This window comes from Dermacentor silvarum, chromosome 2 (genome assembly GCF_013339745.2).
Source record: "Dermacentor silvarum isolate Dsil-2018 chromosome 2, BIME_Dsil_1.4, whole genome shotgun sequence".
NCBI lineage: Eukaryota > Metazoa > Arthropoda > Arachnida > Ixodida > Ixodidae > Dermacentor > Dermacentor silvarum.
The window spans coordinates 242,302,587-242,325,792 of record NC_051155.1 but is presented as its reverse complement, the minus strand read 5'-3'; the positions used below and the strand labels follow the sequence as shown (position 1 = coordinate 242,325,792).

The 23,206-nt window shown below is 44.8% G+C and overlaps 1 protein-coding gene across 14 annotated transcripts in view; it reads right to left on the bottom strand.

The window, feature by feature from the left end:
• Nucleotides 1-4,338: 4,338 nt before the first annotated feature.
• The window catches only part of LOC119442992 (AT-rich interactive domain-containing protein 3C), a 239,803-nt gene continuing 220,935 nt past the window's right edge, over nucleotides 4,339-23,206 (bottom strand). For all 14 annotated transcript variants that reach the window (XM_049662499.1, XM_049662503.1, XM_049662508.1 and 11 more), the window contains 3 exons: nucleotides 18,879-19,147; nucleotides 14,297-14,515; nucleotides 4,339-11,100 (listed from right to left, as the gene is read on the bottom strand). In XM_049662499.1, coding sequence (XP_049518456.1) covers nucleotides 10,991-11,100; nucleotides 14,297-14,515; nucleotides 18,879-19,147 — 598 coding nt within the window. In that variant the 3' untranslated portion in view covers nucleotides 4,339-10,990. The remainder of the gene's footprint in view (nucleotides 11,101-14,296; nucleotides 14,516-18,878; nucleotides 19,148-23,206) is intronic.

Here is a 23,206-nt window from a genome sequence, read left to right as displayed (position 1 = left end):
CGAGACCAGAAGAGATCCCTGAGATTCCTATAATGAAGTGGGTTGAGCGTTCTGGTGGCTTTTCTATTTCAGTTAAATCAAGTGAATTCTGGCGATCCTCATTCAAAGTTTAAGAAAAGCCACTAATTGTATTCATGTTCTTGCACCTGATGAGCAAGTCACATAGAACTACTCTGTTTTTAGTACAGCTATCTGTAATGCCAAAACTCGTGAAATAAAGAAAACAGGTACAAGCTATGCGGCTGTGCAAAAAAAGTTTACGAGGTGCATTTAATATAATCTAAGGACAAAATCTGAAGCCTACGACATACGGATCGAATTTTGATTGCAAGCCCAAGCTACCCCAACTGCCATTAGTAGGGGGCATTATTCACAGGATTGAGTAACATCGCAGCTTTGCTTTTTCTTACAAATTCTCACATGGTAGCCTTTGATTGCACTGCCCGTACCATATATAAAGAGAGCACCATGTATTAGCCAACAATGTCACTAAAACTCAAAGAATTCAATAACAAGCATCACTGTTCTGCTCTGATAGTTCATCAAGCAGAGTCTTCAAGATCTAAAAACGTCCGAGTTGGTACACCTCTAGGATAAAAACAGCTTCCACAAATGACAATATCGATGAAGGGAAAAACATGATGCTTCAGTTTAAGTTGGAAAGCTTTTGAACACAAAATTTGTTTAATCCAAATGACCGCTTCAAATAAAATTTCAAGAAAGCTCGCCAAACAAGACTTTCATTTATGCATCTATGATGATTTGCTTCCCTTCATCTGTGATCTTGTTTGTTCACACTGTGTGTATCCCGAGATGTCTTAGCACACCTTTTCTTAAACATTATCCCAAACACTTGCATCTTTTATTACACATGATCCCAAACACTTTCATCTTTGGAGGTATACAATGTGTAGTGCCAGCTGAAGATACGAGTGCATCTGATGTTGAAAAGCGAAATGAACAACGGTGATAGACATAATCCGTAATGCCACAGCATCAAAGTGGAATTTTTCACACAACATGAAGGTAGAGAAACTGACTGCACTATACTTCTTACGTAAAAAAAGCAACAAAACTGAGGATCAAGCCTTATCATTGTGCCTACCAATGAGAATAGTCTACATGTGGACTTAAACTGTCAACATAGAGGAATAATTCTGCTCAATATGCCTGAACCAGAACTGCTTCCCAGTGACAGTTTAAATAAGCCAGACAGCTTACATGCCAGAAGATTCATCCAAAGCTAGAACAAATTCCATAACATGACTGCACTCTACTATTACGTTGCTTAATAAGACTCATCACAGAGACAGAACAATGAAGCACACCTATTCACCAATTTTCATCAACTATGAGGATCAAATAACATCTGATTCAAAGAATAAAAGCAAGACGGTTGGATTTTCTGTTGATCATACAAAGATCGAGATGAATGAAGGACAGTAAATCTGCAGAAAACATGAAGATTAAAACAGGTGCACAAGAAATGCCTTAACAACCCGGAAGGGAAAGTCGTCCACAGTGATAGTAATTGAAGAAATGCAGACACATTGTACAGCAATAGGAAGAAAAGAAATAAGAAACAAAATACTCAACATTGCATTGCCCCAGTTAGTGGATATAAAAAGCTTGCCTGGCTGAACTTCACACTCATTTCATTCAAATCATATACAGAGATGACATGCCATGGTAAGTTTTCTTTAATACCATGCTTGGATGCAGTATTTGCCCCCCCCCCCCCCCTCCACCTCTTTTTTTTTTCAGTTAGACATGCTGCCTGCAGAGGTGGAGCACAAAAAAAAAAAAAAATATATCAATGGAAGAAATAGCACCGCCATGTGTCACTGTTAAAAGGGCCCCGAAACACTTTTCTAACTAATCAAGAAATGGCCACACTATTAAAGTATTTGACGTAACAGTTCAGCGGAAACCCACTAGGTGGAGAGAAGTAATTAAAGGGAAAATGAGACTGCGAGGCTTTCTTCAACTGCGAGGCTTTCTTTCGAGGAACCCGTATGGGTTTCCTTTGTAGCAATTGCTACATTTGGGTGGATGTCTCATTTTCCGTTTAATTACTTCTCTCCACCTAGCGGGTTTCCACTGAACTATTAGGTCAAACACTTGCCTTTGCTTCGAGTTGTTGACAAATTCGACTTCGCCCTGCCATCTGCTAGCCGCCTGGTTAGCTCAGATGGTAGAGCGGCTGCCCCGGAAAGGCGGTGGTCCCGGGTTCAAGTCCCGGACCAGGACGAATTTTTCTTCAACTGCGAGGCTTTCTTTCGAGGAACCCGTATGGGTTTCCTTTGTAGCAATTGCTACATTTGGGTGGATGTCTCATTTTCCCTTTAACTATTAAAGTATGTCGTCCCATGGATCTCATGCCACAAAAATTTGTTTAATCCTCCATCTATAAGTGCAGTTATCACACCTATATCCATCTTCTTTCTCTCTCTTTTCATCTCTGCTAGCGTGCTGGAAGCTACACAGCGGGAAAGACAAGAGAGTAAAGCCCCAGCCAAAAGTTGAATACCGCGGTGGCAAAAGGGCTCACCGTGACAACCCGCGGCAGCCGTGGTAGACTGTGCTATGCAGCACATCGCTGCCATCTCCGAGGCCACGCGCAGCAGACGCAGCTATGTGCAGTGCAAAGATGAAATGACTTTTTGTCTTTTTGAGATTGCAAACATTTATATTTTTCATTTATTTAACTGAAAATTAGAAATTATGTATTACTTAGAATGTTCTTGCAATCATGAAATCTGGCAATAGCATTGGTTTTCCTACTGCTTTTAATGGTGACATTGCGAATGCGAGAGCAAGCGACTCTTCACTGTTATTGACACGAGATTGTAAATTCCCTGCTGCATACAGTGCAATAATATTTGGCTCACATGTTCACAGGAGCCTCGTTAACACATCGGCAACGATTTTTTTATTACGTTTAGGAAGTGTTTCAGGGCCCCTTTAATGCAAAATGCTTATAACAGGCAACACAACAGCCAAGCCATGTGGACTCAGGTGGCAGGAGAAGGAAAGAGTGGGGGCATTATTGTGGGAATGCTTGAAAGGCCAACTGCCATAAAATCTTGGATCGTGCAAAAAGCATAATTTAAGACACTGCAGATAAAGAATCTGAAACTGTAGCACAGTGTAGCTCTGTGGAAACGTTTGAAATGCCAAGTTTGAAATGCCACCATGAAAATCTCATGAGAACCGATTTTAAAATATGCCACCATTTCTACTTGCCAGAAATGACAGAACCCAGAACGTTGAGTGAGAACCAGTGTGGCACCTTCGCATTACCTACAAGGTTAGACAGCGCCTGCGAAGCAATGAAAATTTTGAAAGATGTTCCATCTGCTAACCACTAGCTGCATGCATTGTATGCTTGAGTGCTATTAAGGCTGTTAATAAGAAAGATGACTATCAGCTTTGTAGCTTCCCAGGATAGCTTCAATAGCCTATGCTACTCATTGATAATAAATTTAACCAAACTGAAATGATGTTGCAGTTTGCTTTAAAAAGGACACTAAAGATGAACTTTTCACCAAGCCTGATCTCATGGAAAGGGTGTCCGTTCTGCTAGAGCGTAGTTTACTAAAGCAGCTGAGCTTACTATTCCTGTTTAGTCTAATTTAGCCATTGAACCACTGTATGCAAGACATATGCCCAATTAACAATGTGCGTATCTCTCTTTTGTCTTCGCCTTAAGTACTCTGCTTTCATGGTTCTACCACTGGCAGTCTGCTGAATGAAAGCCTTTGTTCTTGCACTTCTTCCTAAAAGTTATCCCAGATGACATCAGCTAGTATGTGATGTTTATGCAAAACAAAAATGATCATGGATATGTCATTGTTCATCAAGTCAAAGTAAATGACAGATGAGTTTCTAAGCTCCAAAGCTGTGCGGTTAGCTATGAGGCGCACCATAGCAGCAATCCCCTCATTAATTTTGATCATCCTGAAGTTCTTTATCATGCACCTAAACCTTTCATTTACCTGCCGTGGTTGCTCAGTGGCTATAGTGCTCCGCTGCTGTGATTACTCAAATATTCATGTAGTCGGGTTTAGGTGCACAACAAAGAATCCCAGGTGGCCAAAATTATCACGGAGCGCTCCACTTTCTTAAGCCATGTGTTACTTAGTGACGTTAAACTACAGTATAGACCACTTATAACGTAACCGCTTATAGTACAGGACCGGATATAGTGCGGTCTTTTCAGACTCCCGTTAATTTTCCCATAGCACTCCATGTATACACGTATCGCTTATAGTGCAGTTGCGGAAAACGAAATACCGGTTACAGTGCGGCTGCCTGGGAGTACGGAAGTCAGTGGAGACGGCGAACGCTCCCCTCAAACGGGCGCCCCAAGGAGTGCTCGAGGAAGAAAGAGATGAAGTGGAGGAGAAGGGCACGTGGTGTGAACGAACAGCCAGTGAGGCTGAAACCAGAATCTTGAGTGCGAGTCGTGAAATATCACGGCGCGCAGGCGCACATAGCGAGCGAGGGCGACGAAACTGCCAATGCCGGCCAATGCTCGCTTCACGATAACGGCAGTAAACGAAACTTCGGGGAGCGGGCGGCGCCGGCATGGCGCAGCGAAGGACGCACGCGGAGACCGTGGAATGTGAGGGAGGAGGGTCGCAGAGAAGCGGATTTCACCTCGGCAACTCCGCCGTTTCGGTGGCTCCCCTCGCCCTCCCTCGTAACTTCCTCACTTTCAACTGTCACCGTGCACGCCCGCCGCCGTGCAGGCGCCGCCGCTCCAGCTGGCCCGGCGCCAGCTCCCCGAAGTTTTGCTTTCTGCAGTTATTGGGAAGTGGGCGTTTGCCGGCGTGGGCAGTTTCGCTGGCTGGCCTGGGACAGCGCCGCTGCTTCCCTTTGCGCTGTAGCCACAGCGTGCAAGGTCAACACGTGACTAGAAAGTAGAGGAAGCATAAAGGAGAATGAAGGGTTCACTGCCATTTTCTACGCGTGGCTACAGTAGCGTGGCTGAGACGTCGGCACGTACACGCATCTTCCGGCGCAACGCAGAATCGGCGACTTTGCCATTTGAGAGAGGGCGAAATTTCCGCCGCGTTTTTTTTTCTTTTCTTTCTTTGTTTTTTTGTTGTTGTTGTTGTTTTGTTCGCACGCGACATTGAGGGGGCTCTCCTAAGCTTTTACTCTATGGTGGTGCCGGAGCAATGCCAGTCAGAGGCGCCGCCGCGTGAATTATTTCGAATTAACGAGATTCGACTGTAAATTGAATGCAAACGTTCTAGCCACATTCCTCGACTGTTGCATACGCGTGGCGGCTCGGTGCACATGCTTTGCATGAGTGTGGGCCTTGAAAATTGTTGCTTTGGTTATAGTGCGGTACCGCTTATAGTGCAGATATTCGCGACTCCGGCGACTTACGTTATAAGCGGTCTACACTGTACATAAATCAATCGCAGACCTTTCATTTCAGAAATCAATGCACTATGTGCATACAAACTTTGGAGCAGACTATTTTTTCTTTCAACTGCCCCCATATTCTTGCAGTGCCAAATGGAACAAGAAGTTTAAAGCAGTTCACATTCTGTTGCAATCATGACGGTGCGATGAAGGGTCCTGCAGAAATGCTCCATTCATTTACGCCGCCATTAAAAGTGCACTAGAAGTACATTTGAGGGTCTCATGCCAGATGGTTTCCTGCTTTGTTGCTTTAACATAGCCACACTAAATATCAGTTGAACACGCAACAGCAAAACGGCTGCACCGACATAAAGAACAATGGCTGCGTACATTGGCCGCAGAAGACAAGATGTGACATACGCTGCTCGGTCAGGCTAGCAGCAGGAAACCGCAGTAAAAGAAAGAAAAAAATTGCTAGTTTTACTCTGAAAGTGTAGCAGTGTGGCAAAGAATCTGACAGAATGGGATGCCACATAGTCGTAGACCGCCAGATGGGACATGCCGCAAATTAAGTTCATTCCAGAGCTCACCGAAAGCCACATGCCCTAGGACTTCTGCATTTCTGCAATGAAGATGCACTCGTAGTTTAATGCAAAGGTCCCAAATAATTGTAGGGTTTGTTAAGAGACAAAGGTCAATTTTTTCGGTTCTGGCCAAAGAGTGTCTTTTTAAAGCCCAGCGGGCTTTCATAATGTGGTTGCACCTACTGGCTCTTGGCAGCGTTTTCTTTCTCTGTTATTTTTTTATTCAAGCACCACTCCAAGTGTGAGAAATGCAGTGGCTTGGGCGAGAAATTGAACTGAGGACCTTGACTAGAAGAACCCGGTTCGCTCACTGCCACTCCATGGCCCCCAAATTGCTGAACAGGCTGCAACTGCAAGTCGACAAGCACGTCCTGGATGCCTTGGCCCATCTGATCGAGCATCACAAGTCTAGTATTTTTTCCTGTATATTTTCCTTTGCTTTGAAGGTTATGTGGAATCACTTGTATTTGGTACAGGGACAATGACCTCTGCTGACATAAAAAAAAATTGTATTGCAGATATGACCACAAAAATTTATGGTTAAATGAAAAAAAAAAAAAACGAGACCTACATGAGCAGAATAAAAAAGACATTGTCACTGACAATGGCCATACTGAGTTGCCATAGCTGCAGCTGTTTTAAGGGACAGCTACCATCTTGTAAACGGTTATTCTCACAGCTGCCCAATTCTTGCTAGATTGCTAGATGATATGTCATGCAGCATCAACATTCCACCATTTCCAGAGCAGACAAAGCATAGCACAAAGTAAACCACGTAGAATGTACTGACAGAGCTGCGGGCTATGGATACATGTTAAGCTCCCTAGCAATTTATTGCATAACACAATTTTAAAAGACGGAAAACTACTTTCTGGGGCTGCTGGTGGTAGAAGAAAGAATGCAGATGAAGCGAAACAAAGGATAAGAATGCCTTATCATGAAAGCAAGATATTTACTAAAATTTGGAAGAAAATCTTGCAAAGCATGCCTCTGTGACTGTTGTACATAGAATGGATGAAAAAGCACATGAGCAAGAAGAATAAGGGGAAACGAAGGACTAGATTTTTTGTTTGTTGCAATTAGATGAAGACAGAAGACAATGTAGCCAGGCATAGCACAGGGACAACTAATTTTCTTTTTTAAATTGATATATAGAAATGATAAAGTATATGAAAGTAGACGAAAAGACAACTTGTCGCAGGTGGGAGCTGAACCCTTATCTTCCACATTATGCTTGCATGTTCTACCATTGAACAAATGCCGCAGTCATCCTCCCAAAGATTTTCTTGGGTATTTGTGTATGTGTATTGAATCTAGCCTTCTGTGTGTTACCCAGCGACACTTGTGGTCATGGCGGTGCATGTCTTTAAAAGCACCCCCCATGTGTAATTCCTCTTCCCTCCAGCCGTCTGTACTCCACGGCTCTTATGTGGACTCTGTGGCATTTAACACAATATGCATGATGGTACACCATTCTTCCAGTGAGAAAATCCACTTTTCCAACTCAGAATATTCTCATGGGCTAGTTTATTTCGTTCATGCTTCAAAGCAAAGCTTTTAACAAGGCAAGCATCACTCGTCTCATTTGCCTTCATGCATCAGTACAACAGCTTTGCCTTCAACTACTTTTCTGGTCTGGCATTATCACGTGATTTGTCCTTCCACACATAACAGTACTGCATCCAAGCATGATGCTACTGGCACATTCAACTGGTCGCTTGAGAATGCCCTCGCAATGTTGCAAAAGTACCACAAGAAATCAAACAATTTTATTGCAAACGGAACTTGGCTTTAACGACCATACGACCAAGGGTTATGGTCATTATGGTTAAGTCGTGGCCTAGTGGTAGAGCGCCCGCCTCGGCTGCGGGAGGTTGTGGGTTCGATTCCCACCGCCGCCGGGCACCCACAGGATCAAATGGGTACAAGCGCACCCCGGCCTGGCGTTCGGCTTCCTTCAGGGGCGATTACGCTTGGGAAAGGAGCCTGGTCCCTGAATTCCCGTCGAAACCCTCGTGAGCTCGAAAAAAAGTGATGTCTGGGCCGCTCCCATGGCGGTCACTTTCCATGTGGCGCCCCATGCACCTATTGAGGTGGGAACGCCTTCGGTTTGAGGTCAAACACCCCTTTCCAAGTGTTAAGGTCCCATAATGGCCGAGCACCAGGCCAGGAGCGCGCTTGTACCTATTATACCGGTAGGTACCCGGCGGCAGCACTTCAAATATTAGTTTGTGCCTTTCAATTTAGCTTTATTTATGTACCTGCTCAACAGTGGTATTCACTAAAATGTCGAGCATGAGCAGCAGCAGATGTATTGGTCATAAAACCTGAAGGCTTCGTCGTTGGGGGTCATATTCTTGCCAATGCGATTTTCCCCCCCCCTTTTTTAAGCAAGCTCTTATTTTTTAACTCCATAACCGTGCATCTCAAGAACACACATTGACCTTGCCATGGCAAGTGCCAGAGACTAGTTTTGGACCATACATTTACTTTTTACCACCTGGTCAACAATAATTTTGACCTACTGTATCTCGCTTAGTTTTTAGAGAAACCGTTCAATATTTCAATTGGTATGTATTTGAGCAAAGTAAACAAGAACTAAGCAATAAAACCATTCTAGGTCAAATCTTTTTTACCTTGCCAGTTAAAGGGATAATGAAGCCAGCTTACCACTACTACACCCGCACACTCCAATAATACAGCTTTAAAGTGGCCTTGCACAACTTTTCTAGCAGAGCCAGAGCATTCTAAGACAACCAGTTGAATGTGCCATAAACAACACTCACTGCAAAATGTTACTTGTGTCTGCAATTTCAGTGTAAACCTGGGCAAGCTAGTTATACCAGTCTCCCCGAGCAATGCAACATTCAATAAGTGTGTCGACCAAATGAACCAGGTCCTGCACTGAACCAGTGCACCATTGAGTGAACTTATATTGGACCACCAGCAATGTCTGCGGGGCCACTCACAAAAGTTTCTCAGCAGGCTCAATAAATGTTTTCCCAATCCAATCAGCATTGTGCCTAAGAGAAAGCTAGGATTCCATATACTTGCAGTAGACTGCGAGGTCTTGGATATATAGTCTGCTGTAAAAACACCAGACAAATGTACTTTTGCTACAAGAGCAACAAGTGTTGAAGGACAATGAAGATGCAATGTGCAAAAATATATGCACAAAATACTAAGTCAACGTAGAAAAAGAAAACACAGAGAGCAATACCAAATGTGGAAATTTTTGCCTCATTCACTCACGGATAGACATTCTCTCCGAATTTTCAATGTGTTCCAACGAACGCAAGTGTCTAAAATGTGTATATTTACAATAACTTGCCATCTCTTGGACACACGACTCTTAATAAAAACTACAGGATAGTAAAATGGACACACACAGGAACGTATGTCACCTAGTGCTGTATCCAGCTGTGTTGTCAATACAGTTGTACCTCGTTATAACGAAGTCGTATCCGACACGAAAATACATTCGTTATATCCTATATTCGTTATAAGCATATATTCGCTACACATTATTACTGGCGAGAAATTTTCATTTATTTCTTTATATCCGATAATTCGTTATATACTTGTTTATTATATCGAGGTTTGACTGTATTTCTACTTTTCTGTGTCCATTATTTTAGTGGCAAACATGTGTTACAGAAATTTTGATTGGAGAGAAAATGCATCCCAACAAAAGCACCTGACTCCCTCCAGGTAAAGGGGCTATTAGATGAGAACTCAAAAGAACCACTCAGAACTTGTGAAACTTGTTTAACTGTAAAAAAAACATGCCTTTCATTTTCTCACTGCAGATTTTTCTTAGAAGAATAATTGTAGTCTCATACTGTTGCTGTTTTATCTGTCTTCCTTTGATAAGTGACGGAACATTTAAGGGGAAAAAAGGCTAGTGGGACCCTCGCTCATAATCTCTTACACCTCATCCAGACAAGCCATGACAGTACCCCCGAATAATACTGGCTTGCAAGTGCTGAAGAATTTCATATTTCACAGCTGTTCAAGCTTGCACAGCGTAAACATCTTAAGTTACACACATTCAAACAGGGCTACTGCAGGAAGAGTTATGAAAGGAAAGTTGTTTTTACTGAAACAACATAGCGTGACCTGTGCTTTTTTTCTCAAATTTCCAATCTACATCAACCTTTTTTTTGGTTATCGGTGCTGAATGAAGTAGGTGGCATGCTTGCATGTCCGGTTAATTAAAAGAATGTTTGCAATATTCATTGTAAGCACACCATTCCAATGCAGAAGCAATCTGCTGCATAGATATCAATGGGTGCCAATCGCCTGTCAGCAAATAAAAGTTTGGATAAAAAAAGTCTAACAATGATAAAAATTGTCTTGTTGTCATAGTACACACCGAAAATTCTATCCACTGATGAAATCTGAGTGAGAACGAAGCAGTGATAAGTGCTGCATCTTCATTTAAAGTGGTTAGATTAAAAATGCAGGTCACTGTACAAATGCACGTGAGGGAGTTGGCAGTAATCCTATATGAATTTCTTTAAGAAGAACAAAAGAGGAACAAGCACTGGATGCCAGTCAGATGCAGTGTGAAGTGTATACTAACCAGTAAAAAAAATGATGTAAAAGATTATATATATATCAGCATAAAATAGCAAAAAAAAAAAGTAAACCAGGATGAAAATTTAATGTACAATAGCGTTGGAAAATAAAGAAACAAAGAAAAAGGACACTGCTACCATGAGCAAGTGCATATCGACAACTGCACACAAACATGCATACACACACATACACACACACATACACGCACGCAATGCACAACTTTCCAACAAGTGGGCTGTCAGTGCGCACAGGGCAGAATTGAGGCGGAAGAGATAGCTGCACACAACAACATGGCGGCTTGGAGTGGAGATCAGCTTTGCCATTGTCAGGGGATGCAGCAGTTTTCAGTCTCTTGTCCTTGGTGCACTCACATTTCATTCGTCAATGTTTTGGTTGACAGGCTGCCTCCAAAAAGAGTCCAGCATTGCTGCAAGCAGGTGTGCAACCTAGGAGAGCCTGTTTCTGTGTGACTGTGGGTATAGGACTCCATGGTAGATGATGCCATTTACTTCCATGGTCACAGACATGGAATTGTCAGCCTGGCCTCTGCCGTCACCTGCGTGAAATTACATAGGCGTCCTTCAATCAAGCAGAGGACAATAAAGAATAAGTGCCATCTTTTTTTTAACCCCCCTTCTTTTCTCTTTATCCAGGAAGTGCTCATCAGGTTTAGCACATAAGCAGCATCCTAGCTTGGTTTTAAAAAAAGCATTGGCAGGTCCAATGCAATGTTGCAAGTGAAACAATGTGAGGCTTGTTTAAGTTATTGAGATAGCAGCGGTAGTGAATGACATGTGCACGGTCTCTGTCATGAGGACGAATGCGATGCACGACGCTTCTGGTGTGAAGAATGGTGATGAGAGACGTATGCATAGAGAAGTACAACGTGCCTAAATACATTCAAGGCTTCTATAAGTCTAGTCACAGTGGTGCGTACCCATTCTGGAAGATTGGCCAAAAATCAGCACATATCCAGTGGCCCAAGAATTGGGTAGACCAAATATAAGAAATTCGAAACATTTATTGAAGCCATTAATAATCATGCTCTTACCCATTACGATATGTGAGGTTTAGAGATACTACTTGCTGACGCTGTAAGCACAGGTTTTATTATTGATTAATTGTCTCATAACTCAGAAGAAAGGGTCGCTCACTGCCACTCCGCTGTTTGTCAAAATTCTATGCTAGATAAGTTGGGGCATCTGGTGGCACAAACTCCACTGGCCAAGAAATGGGCAGCCCAAATACAAGAATATCAATGAAGCTGTTCAATATCATCTGCTACTCTGGTTAACAGGTCTGCAAGCCGACATTATATGTGCAGCTTTTATGTTGCGAGTTAATATTTTCCTATGTGACACACAGATGGGCGAACATGCAATATAAACCGATTTGCTGTGTTCTATTATTATTATTCTATTAAGCGAGATGCCCACAGACCAAATGGACAATTGACAAACATGAAACTGTGGTGGCGTAAGGCAAAGAAACATGCATTTGAATACAGTTAGGGCTTCTATTTCCCTTGTATAACAGTGGCACATGCCCATTATGAATCATTGGCCAAGAATGCGCATATATGCAGTGGCCCAAGAATGGGTAAACAAAACATAAGAAAATTGAAGAATCCATTGGAAGTATAATCCACTTTTGTAAACACAGCTAATTCATTGCAAAACAAGTAGTATAGATTAATGAATATGTTCTACTTATTTTTTGCTTACATATTCAATTTTCTTGTTTATTCAATTAACAAAAAAGCATATCAAACCACGGTGCTATGCCCCACAGGTGAAGCCAAATAATTTGCCGCTGATAGTTGTAGCATGACAGAAGTCTCAGGAAATGTGCAGTCGTAGACACGCATGCACGGCTATCAGCACAGTCGAAGATGGTATAGGTGACCGTCTTTTAGGACGATACTGGCCACTGCCATGCTCACATGAAGTGTTTTGTAGAAAAGCATAGGCTCAGGCACTTTCCGTTGCTTGCAGGACTGTGAGAGTAGCCTGTGCTCAATTGGTACTAAAGCTATCAGCGGAAATGCACCAATTTCGGTGTGTTTATGTTTGTTTTCAGAGTTGTGAAAACAGCCTACACTATCATACGCCAGTCTCTACTCTGCACAATGAGGTACATACACATGCAACACGACAGCACTGGGAAAATACTCCATGCTTGTTAGAAAAGCTTTCTGCAGGAATGTACCTGTTACGGCTAGTTTCACATTTGCAGAACTGCTGGTGCAGCCTACAAGTCAACCTCATATTCATAGAACACAGTAAACTTGTACAAGTGTTATGCATATAACACAACACAAACAGGGGAAAACATGGTGCTGCAATGCTCTCTACACGAAAGAGGACCCTGTCAACTCCGTAATTGCAGCACAAAGACAATTCCTCGAAAGCACCAGAAATAATTACAGCACCTTTTGTAGGGCCCAATCAAAATGCCTATCAAGCACAGTGCAGTTTCGGACGTGAGAAAGGGTAATCATCACATCATTGAAAGCAGAGGTGCCTGTCATGTGGCATCGTAAATAATCAGTCTGGTGGTTATGGCAGCACAGCCATTTAGGCCATGCTGCCAAAATAGCTCTTCCAGTTGTTTGCTTCTTTTTTAAATGTAGGAACTCAGCTTTTGGCAGCACAGCTATATTACATGTATGTGTATGTGTCAGTGGCATCTTGTGCCACAAGAATGCCACAGCATGTTTCGATGACCGTGATGAGACTCCTTTTTTTTTATCTGAACCTGTGCTGTGCTTGGCACACATTTTAAACTTGTCACATTAAAAGATAATTGTAATTGTTGAGATTATTTGTAGTGATTTCAGAGAATTGAGGCTCCATAGTGTAACTACCGGGGTGATGGCTATCCAATAAAGCAATAGAAACAAGAAACATTTTCTGTCAGTACTTATTGCTAAGAGCGAGCTTTAGAGATACCTATGGGTGGACATTATATGTACAGGTTTTATGTTGCGATTTATTCTCTGAGTCTACTGGACAGAGGTTCACTCACTGGCACTACTTTTTCAGTTGACATACAGTGCTATACAAGTCATCTACTTGATGAGAAACGTTACTCACGATAGTATATGCATACTTGACTTTAAAAAAAAATACAGAACTGACAGTCATTGCCATATTTCTCCTTATTCCACATCTAACTTAACCTTTAAAAGAGCCTTCATTGTGTTGGATGGTTGGCTGCTTGATTCCATACATGCATTCAACTGAATCTGCTGCAAGAGTTGTTTTAAGGATACTGCTAAACAACCATAACTCATGCTGCACTGTCATCTTTCCTATCACTGTGGAATGATTCCCCTTACACACACCAGAACAGAAGGTCAATTTTAGCTGCTTTTGTCTCTACAACTTGGATAAATAGCAGATTATTGTATTCATCCACTACTCTGCTGTCTGTAATTGCCTGCAGCCACACAGATGCAAAATTATTTCACAGTGAGTTGTGTTTTTATCATAAGCAAGAAGATTAAAGAGGAATAAGAGGAACCAAGGGTCAAATTTTTTTGTTATAACCATAGGAGAAAGCCAGAGAAAGCATAGTGAAAACCACAGGTTATGTTTATTTGAAATGTAGGAAATAATTAGGACATCATAAATGAAACTGGATGAAAAGTTGACATGATAATAAAGCCATACACAGGAGCAAGCTGAAGTCACTTCTTCCGCATTATTAAGCTTGCAGTGCTTCATGCAAAAGCGCGAAAGAGCACCCACCTCTGCTGTTCATCTTGATGTGTGTTGTGTGCATAGAGTGGGCGAGAAGGCCGTCTTCGTCAGAAGAAATAAACCGCTTAGAGGCAGGTGGACCCAGCGATTCACCAAGGAGCCTTCGTGGATCTAGAACTTTGTGGTCTGCGCTCCCACCGCGTGGAACCTCCAGGTTTAAGGCCTCCTGCTGCGGCACGAACAGTGACAGGCTATTCTCTTCATCACCTGAAAGAATGCAACAATGCAGTTGAAATAAAGCAAAGGATAAGAGCTTGAATGTGCCAACAAGCTACAACTGCCGAACACAAACAATGCAAACCAAGTGTTGACATTATATTTCTCTATGACAGAAGAAGGGCAGCTTCATCCTTCCTAGTTGATATGATTGGACTTTAACAGGGTAGCAGAATTAAAAAAAAGGTACACAAAAAAAAAAAAAACAGTTGTGTGTACACTCAAGAACAAGATGTCATTTTGACCGATTATCATAGGGAAAGGAAATGTCTAAGTGATGATGACCAAGCCTATTTGGAAAATTGATATGAGAGCCACATGCCAAGCAATACAATTTAACAATCAAGAGCAACTTAACGCTCGTAAGTCAGCATGCAGCAGCAACCTGCAGGTTGAGCTAATGAGAGTGACAGCGTACGTATAAGGCTACGGGTATTGACTCTAAGATGCACCCTTGTGCACCAAATGTGCTGATGATATTGTTGATGTGCCAATATATGATTACCCCTGCACCAATGTGGCAACCCAGCTGGTGTTCTGACAAAGAGTTATATTGCTTCAGCGATTGATTCTCCTGTTTTTGCAATTCAGCGATATCAAGGAAAACCTTTTCGTTGTTATCTGAGGAATCTGCAAATTGAAAACGCAAGCAAGATTCAAAGCAAGATTCGGAACCAAAGTTCCGCAATTTACCACCTAATTAAATATGCCTATTGGTGGTCTTGATTAGTCTTGCACTTTTTTTTTTCTTAAATTATTTCTTTGGTCATGTTGATAAATTCAATCTCGGATACATAATTGGTGTTTTTCACTGGTCGATCTGGAGCGGCCGCTAAAATCCTGGAGCAAGTGCTTGCATTTCACCAATCCTAATCTGTCAGCGAAGAGTGAAAATGCTCCGTGCTGGATCGTACTGGAAGTCTGTGCGTACATGTCACAAAAATCGACTTCCGCTCCGTGTTTCCAGGGCCACAAAAATCGCAGTCTCCCAGCTAGCGGAAGTGACCACATGCTTCTCGTCCTATTTCCTCCCGAATCCGCGCCTCGGCAGCGGAGCAAGTGAGAGCGATCCAGCGCGGAGCGAGTTGATCCGAAATGACCAGTGGAAAGCGCGAACCCGCTCCAACTCAACCAGTGAAATTTGGATTCGCCGCCGTGGAGCAAAAAATCCTGCCCAAGATCGACCAGTGAAAAACGCCATTAGATGTTAGCATCATAGATGCTGATGGCACTGCGTGCAGATGCCGTTTCAGCAAAGGGTCACTGTCTGCAAGAAGAATGAAGATTAAGAAACTTCCTTTTATAGAAGTTGTAGTTAGGATAGTTAGTGCATGTCTTTTACAATTAAGTTGAACACAAAGCAAACCACTACACATATATCCACCCGCTGTGGTTGCTCAGTGGCTATGGTTTTGGGCTGCTGAGCACAAGGTCGCGGGATCGAATCCCGGCCACGGCGGCCGCATTTCGATCAGGGCGAAATGTGAAAACACCTGTGTACTTAGATTTAGGTGTACGTTAAAGAACCCGAGGTGGTCCAAATTTCAGGAGTACCCCACTACAGCGAGCCTCATGATCAGATCGTGGTTTTGGCATGTAAAACCCCATAATTTAAAATATTTTTAACACATATATCCCACATCTGTTTATGTGTGGTGGTTGGCTTCATGCTAAACGTAATGAGAAAAAAAAAAAGAAGTTCCTTTGAACTGTAGGTGCGAGGGCAGCAGAAAGACTTGGAGTTGTCTCTATGACGAGGCTCAAAAAAAAAGTTTGAGGAAATAAACCAGGTCATCCGGTCATCCCGACGTACCTCGAGCTTTGATATGTGCCTCCAAGTATCCATGCATGTAAGGGAATTTTCATAACAAGGCTCATATAGGACTCATGGATGTAAATTTAAGCAAAAATTACATCACCCTGGAATGTCAATTAACTTTTTATATTGACGACTTTCACTCCTGAAGTTAAGGGGAGCAGTCGTTTTCAACCGTCAGCTGCGGCCACCTCTACGCTTTTAACAGTCTGCATAAACAGGCCTACATAAACGAAGCGTGCACGTCCACAAGGCGAGGTCATTTCATCCTCCTAACGCACACATCTGCTAGAAGAAAGCAAATAAAGAAATATATGTCCCACTGGGCAACGCAGAATAATCGGCGACAAGAGAGCAGGAGAGCAAAGTGAAGTTGGCCACGGATCAAAACAGATCAATCAGTTCATCCAGCGGAAGGAACAGAAAAAAAAAAAAGAGAAAGACGGCAAGACAAAAGCCACTCTAGAGTGGTCGTTCCCAATTACTCGACAGCCGCACTTCAAGCAGAGGACGTCAACGACGAAGACCCGCCTGACCTCCGGCACCGGCGCACCGTCGCGGTAATCTAATATCGTGACCGGTCTAGCCAGGTAGAGCCACAGCGTGTGAATACGCTTATTCAATAAACAATCCGCTCGCCTCAAGCCTCGCCCGGGCCAACCCGATTAACTCGGCGGCGTAAGCACACCGTGCGTACCCTTCGCCTCCTTCACCTCCTAGACAACCCGCCCCGTTCTACGCCCGCCCACTTCCCCCGTTTTCCTTTCTCTTTTCGCCGTGTGCGCAAGATTTAGTGAACCGCGCTCAGGACATAACAGAGGTTCCGTTCGATTAACATTCCAATGCGAATCTGGTCGCGAGTGTGCGTAAAGAGCGCACCATCGGTATAAATAATCGAACGGCAGCGCCTAAAACAGCGCGAGAGGCGTAAGCGACCGGCGTCAGGCGGCGCGAGTTGCTGTTCTGTCAGGGGAGTTACGGCCATCACCAAAAGACGGCGCCACGCGTCCCACTCGCACAGCGGTGCGGCAAATCATCAATCAGGGACAGAGAGCGCTTACGCGCGCAATGTTCCCGAGCCCGTGGACCGAAGCGGCCGCAGCTACGATGACAGAGTTCATTTCCATTTAAATGGAGTCATGTTCGTTCCCTCTACCGTGACTATTTGGAATCGAACGTTAGGCCCCCTTCTCACTGCGGTCGCTTGGAGGCTGTCTTAAATCAACTTTGAGACTGGCGCTGCTGCAGCTTGCATTCCCCCACTTTCTTAGCAACTGGCGTCCAGTATCGAGATCGCCGCTGGTTGCGCTCGGCTTTTATTTCTCCTGCGTTACGTCCTTTTCGCTGACACCTGTTCGTCGAACTACTCTGATGACATCTTATTGGTGCAAACTACTACGCGTACATCTGCTGATGTGCTTAAACCCCTACGCATTCCATTTTGCTTCCTTTCCAGATATGGTACTTACCAGGAGGAGAGGTCGTGCCCGTACGAAAAAACACCGCTACCAACACAACAAATATTTGGCCGGCAGCTCATAAGAGGCATGCCGACTTGACGCCTTCCCTTAGTGAAAGAACACAGCGCCACAACGTTCCTATACTTGCACATAAATCGCGTGCACATCATAGGCACAGCCTTTGTCTACAGCTTTAAGGCCATGAGGCGGTTGGCCAAGGCGACTCCAAGCCATACATGCAGTTCGACGGTGTCGACAGCACTTTGGATTGATTCAACTTCCGTCACACGCCAAAGAATTTGAACCCGCCAAATCGTGCTTAGCCGAAACCACCGTGGCCGCAACCATAATCTTGGGTGCATTAGAAGTCGTGCTAAAAGGCGTGCAAGGAGCAAGTAGCACGCAAATTCAAAAGTGCTTGGACATCAGCCAGACATTTTTTTTTTTTTTCGTTTGCGATTTGTGCGGACAACCTACCTTAACAGTATACGTAGCTGGCATGTACACGTAGACCGGCTGATTAAGTACAACTTTTTCCAATTGTGAACTTGCGCGCGTGCTGGGGCATGGTGCTGGTCGGCAATGCGGTTGGGCACGCGAGCTATAAAGACTAGTTTGATGGAAACCACGATCTTTAGTTCCAGAGTGCCGGGGACGCAATGCACACAAGCCCATATAGATTTAGATTGGCCAGTAGCAACAGTAGCAGCTCTCAGTAGGAAAGCACTCCTGATTGGCATAAGCCAGCCCTAGCCGGTATACCGCTTCACTGCTTCCTTGGGGAATTTGGTCTTTGTGAGCATTCAAGCGCATGCTCACTGCTACTGCGCAAGTGCAAGAATCCTGCAGCAGTCTTAGTAGAGTCCATGGCACAAGGGCAATGAACTTTATTCTGAATCCGTACTGGGCGCAGCAGTGCTGCTGCAGTCTCGAACGTACACTTTCATTCAGAACCTCCGAGATCGCCCGGCGCACACACCACGCGCTACCCGATCTCGGAGGCTACGTTCCACTACAGCAGCAGATTCTCATTCTGACAAAAATTTCGAAAAGGTGTCACAAATGGCACGCCACTGACCGGACGAGGGTCCACCCGGATGGTGCTGCGTAGGTGGCGGCGCGTGTCCGTTTGCCTGCCGGCACACGAGGCTGATGGGCGATGTGTGGTGGTTGCTGCTGCGGGATCCCGTGAGTGTCGCCGCCGTGGCCGAGGACATCATCTCTGCGTAGTGGCTGTAGCTGGAGCGTCGTCCCTCGCGCCGGTTGCCGTCAATGGCCGCCTGCAGCTCGTCCGGCTGGCTCAGCTTCTCCTTCTCGCACTCGTACGGGTACAGGTATTTCATGTACCTGCACAAATGACGAAGGGCTCTGACCAATGCGAAGGGGACACGTTCGCGCCGTGCCGCGACAACTTCAGCGCTGGTGCCTCACAGTGTATAAGTCCTGATAGCGTAAATGTCCTAAAGCTATACTCCTGCGTTGCTTTAGGACGTGGCAGTGGAAGGCTCGCGTTTAATTTCGGCCACTGGTATAGCATGTGCCACATGTGGAGGCCTGAAACGGTTTAAATATACTCTATCAGAACTTCCGGTTCGAAACTAAGTGCCAGTTTGTGCACTTATGCAAATATGCAGTTTACGTCTACGTTTCTTTCGCGATATATTAATACACGCAGTTTATATTGATGTACCTAGTATTCATTTCCCCCATACGTACTGGTTTAGTGAACTGTCTTGCACACAGACTGAAATGGGGTGAAATTCTGGACATGACAGTCCGCCATGTCAAATTTTGTCATATTGACATTTTGAGCCAATCAGAGCCCCTGGCAGCCCTGTGAGCCAATCACAGCACATAAGATGGCAAATTTAGCAATATGTCGGAACTTGGCAACGTCTAGAATAGCATCCAGGGACTGTATGTTTAAAGGGCTCCCGATGCGGACGGAGTCCCCTTAGCCGGTGAATACCGGAAGGACGCCGGGCTCGCTTATCGAACCCTTCTTGAGCGCCCAGCGCTTTCGCGCAAGGACAGACGTGCGATAAGGGACACGGGAACGAATTCCCCGATCAATTCAAACGTCTTCCATTCTCGTCCGCTCGACGGACATGAAGCGATAGGGGGCCGGAATATCTGGGGCAAGGGCCGCAGTCGAGGGCCGACAAACAAGGTTGCACCGTGCGAGAGAAAACAATGAATGAAAGGCATTCCCGACGCGCATATGTGTCGCATATATACGTGGCACGATAAAGCCAGACGCAGACAGCTAGCTCGCTGTTGCATGCAGGCTGGGACGATACTGCCGAGTATCTCTGTTGTGACTCTCCGCGTTGCCTGATGAACATTTGACTGCTATTGAGGCGTGTTATTTCAAGCACTCGTGAGGCGGTTTTCAGGGACAGCTAGCGTGTTTTTACCGATGTCGGGTACCTGTGGTTGATTTCGCTGCAGTCGGGAAAAGCTGGACAATGTTTGATGTGTATATATGTACCGGATGCGCTGATAGGCCTCGAGTGTCGTTCTGCATTGCCCTCGATGAAGAATGACATGGGGCAATGCGGAAAACCGCGGCGAGATGCATAACAGTGGATAAACGATATGGTTGATTACATAGGGCCCTGTAATGTATACGTATGAGTTACGTTCGTTAAATGTACGCGCTATACACGGTCGCACAAAGCAAGCAAATGGGACGTTTCGGTTATTATTCTTTCGTTTATTTGTACTTAGTTTGGCGTTAGTTAGTTTAGTCAGATAATTACATGCTTCTCGCGTTTTCGCTGTTCCCGTTTCTACGTTAGAACTTCGCCAATAGGCGCACATTCTTAAAAAATATGTAACAAACGAGAGCGTATCAAGCTAAACCGATTGTGGCAACGTACATTCGTAGTAGAACCTAGGTCGCTAAAACTTTAAAGCAGTAGGCCTAATTTGTCACACAAGAAAAAGTATTCCCAACATCATTCCTTTTCTACGGTTGTGCGAATAGTAATTTTTTAAACTGAGCCAGGCACACGAGCGTTTTAACATGCCGCCCCCGCCGGAAGGCGATCACCACGGCCGGGAGTCGAACGCGCGACCTCGAGCTCAGCAGCAGAACGCCACTGAGCCACCACGGCGGGTATTACAACATACGAGCCAAAACAACACAACTACATGATAAGGTAATACTCAAACCAACATTTGTCATGTTAAGGCTCGCAAAATATTTAAAATGAACGATGGCCGTGCAATTAGGTATAAAATCAAATCAACAGTGCCAACAAACGCAAGCCCTCGGTGTGGTGCCGACAGCCAAAGTCTGTTGGACAAAGCCCCCTTGCGAACCGGCATGGCATGCACCGGCATGGCATACGTGACGGCGGTTGTCGATTAGCGGGGAATGCAAAGTCGATGACAAGTTTCGCGAAGAAGGCCGGCGGCGTTATTTAATTAAGTGCTCCTCGCAATGCGGCAACCCGGAGCAGGCGCTGCAGGCATGAAACGAATGCAAAGCGCACCAGCGTGGGAACACATCTCTGCCGGCGAGCCAAAAAAGAAAGTCGCTGGAACGGAATGAAATAGCGAGATGGCCGTTAAATAAAGGGCAGCTGTCGAACCTTGTTTGCGCTTTATAGAGAAACAAACGACCGAGGAGGAAATTACATTATGCGCACACGCACGTGGAGAGAGAGAAATAAGCAGAACGCCGCCACGTTGGGAAAGGATCGGGCCGTCGTAATTCTATTCCGTTATTTTCCTTTTTGCGCTTCGTCAATGGTCCAAAGGACACTCAGCCGGACCACGAGCGGTGGTGGATAAGAAACACGACCGAACGAAAATAATCATTACACTATATAACAGCCCTGAGGATATGGGTGAGTCACCACCAGCCTGTTGCTCATGTCCGTGCCACAAAAGCCCGGGCGATATTGCGTACACGAATGTACTCGTTTTATACATGTATGCTGACAATATGCGCGCTTTAGATTGCGAGTGAGCATGCTAATTGCGGCGTCAATTTATTGCCCTCAAGATTTTTACCTAGCGCGCATGTTTACGTCCTGTGCAGCACCGTCATGCCGAGACAAGCAGAAGCCCTTGCGAAGATTGTGAATATCGAGTCGCGTTTTCACGAATGCGACCGTAGCATATCGTATTTCTTAGCGCATCAAACTAATACTTATGGACCGCGTTTGCATGTGTTGCATAGCATACTCCTTCTTCCGAAATAGACTGGAACCTGTTTCCGGCCATTTGCGTTCCTCGTGCGTGGATAGAGCCCACACTGAGAAGATGATGAACCGAACATTTCTTTAGTTAAGAAACTGATGAACTGGAAACAAAGAGCAATCCCCGGAAAATGCTATTACAGAATTAACGGCTCATCAATAACATAGTGAACAAATCAATCTTTCAAGAGTTCCACGAGCTGGAGGAGTGGAATTGGCTACGCCCGATCGATAGCAGTAGCCCCCACAACGTCATCACTGGCACACCCTGATCCACACTCTCCCCTATACAAATATCCAATATATTTTATGAAGCTACATTGCATGCCTGCCACCTGTCGTTTAACCTCTGAGGAAGAAGCCGAGATGTTTTGTTTTCTTTTTTGTTTTGCTTCTGTGTACTTTGTAAATATGAAAATTAATCAACGCAATTGAACGAGTAATTAGGTCAGAATGCGTAGCTTACAAGCAGCGTTGAGCGAGTTATGTTGGCGCTGCGGTTCTCCGTGTCGGGAGATGAGCAGAGCACTGCATGCAAGGTGAAACAAAGCTCCTCCAAGTCATCGTTAAATTGAGGTTCGCGCAACGTCGCCACATACGCATCCGCTACCGACGACGTCCCGACCAATATAATGGCGATGCCTCGAAATAAAGTTGTGGTACACCGTGCGCGCGAACCTTTGGCATCACTCGCTATAAAGATACCGCTGCCTTTCGTTCATTTGCAATAAAGCCCTTGGATCGGCGCAGATATTGTTACACGGCCGTAATAAACAAAGCGCGCTGACGCACAACCAAAGGACCCGATCTACGCAATTGCGGTATTGCGACACCGAAGGAACGACGATGCGCCGCGGTAACGGCCGCTCCGTTTATTTGCAGGGCAGAAATAAATAAACAATAATAAAAGTAGCCGCAGCAGACGTGGCACGGCGACGTATATGCGTGCGTGCGCGATTGGGAGCCTTATCCGAGCAGACATCGCGCGGCCTGGCTCGCGCTACATCAAGCCCCCTTCCTGCTCTATTAGAGGGTCCATAAATATCTGGCGATTTCTTTCCCCTTCTCATACATCCCACGAGCGGCCAGGAGCTTCATTCGGGACTTTCTGTGCATACAAAGAGTCTGTTTTACTGTGCCAAGCGTCCACAAGGCAGCCGTAATTAAGCTGCTCTGGCGCTTCGTTTCATCCGCA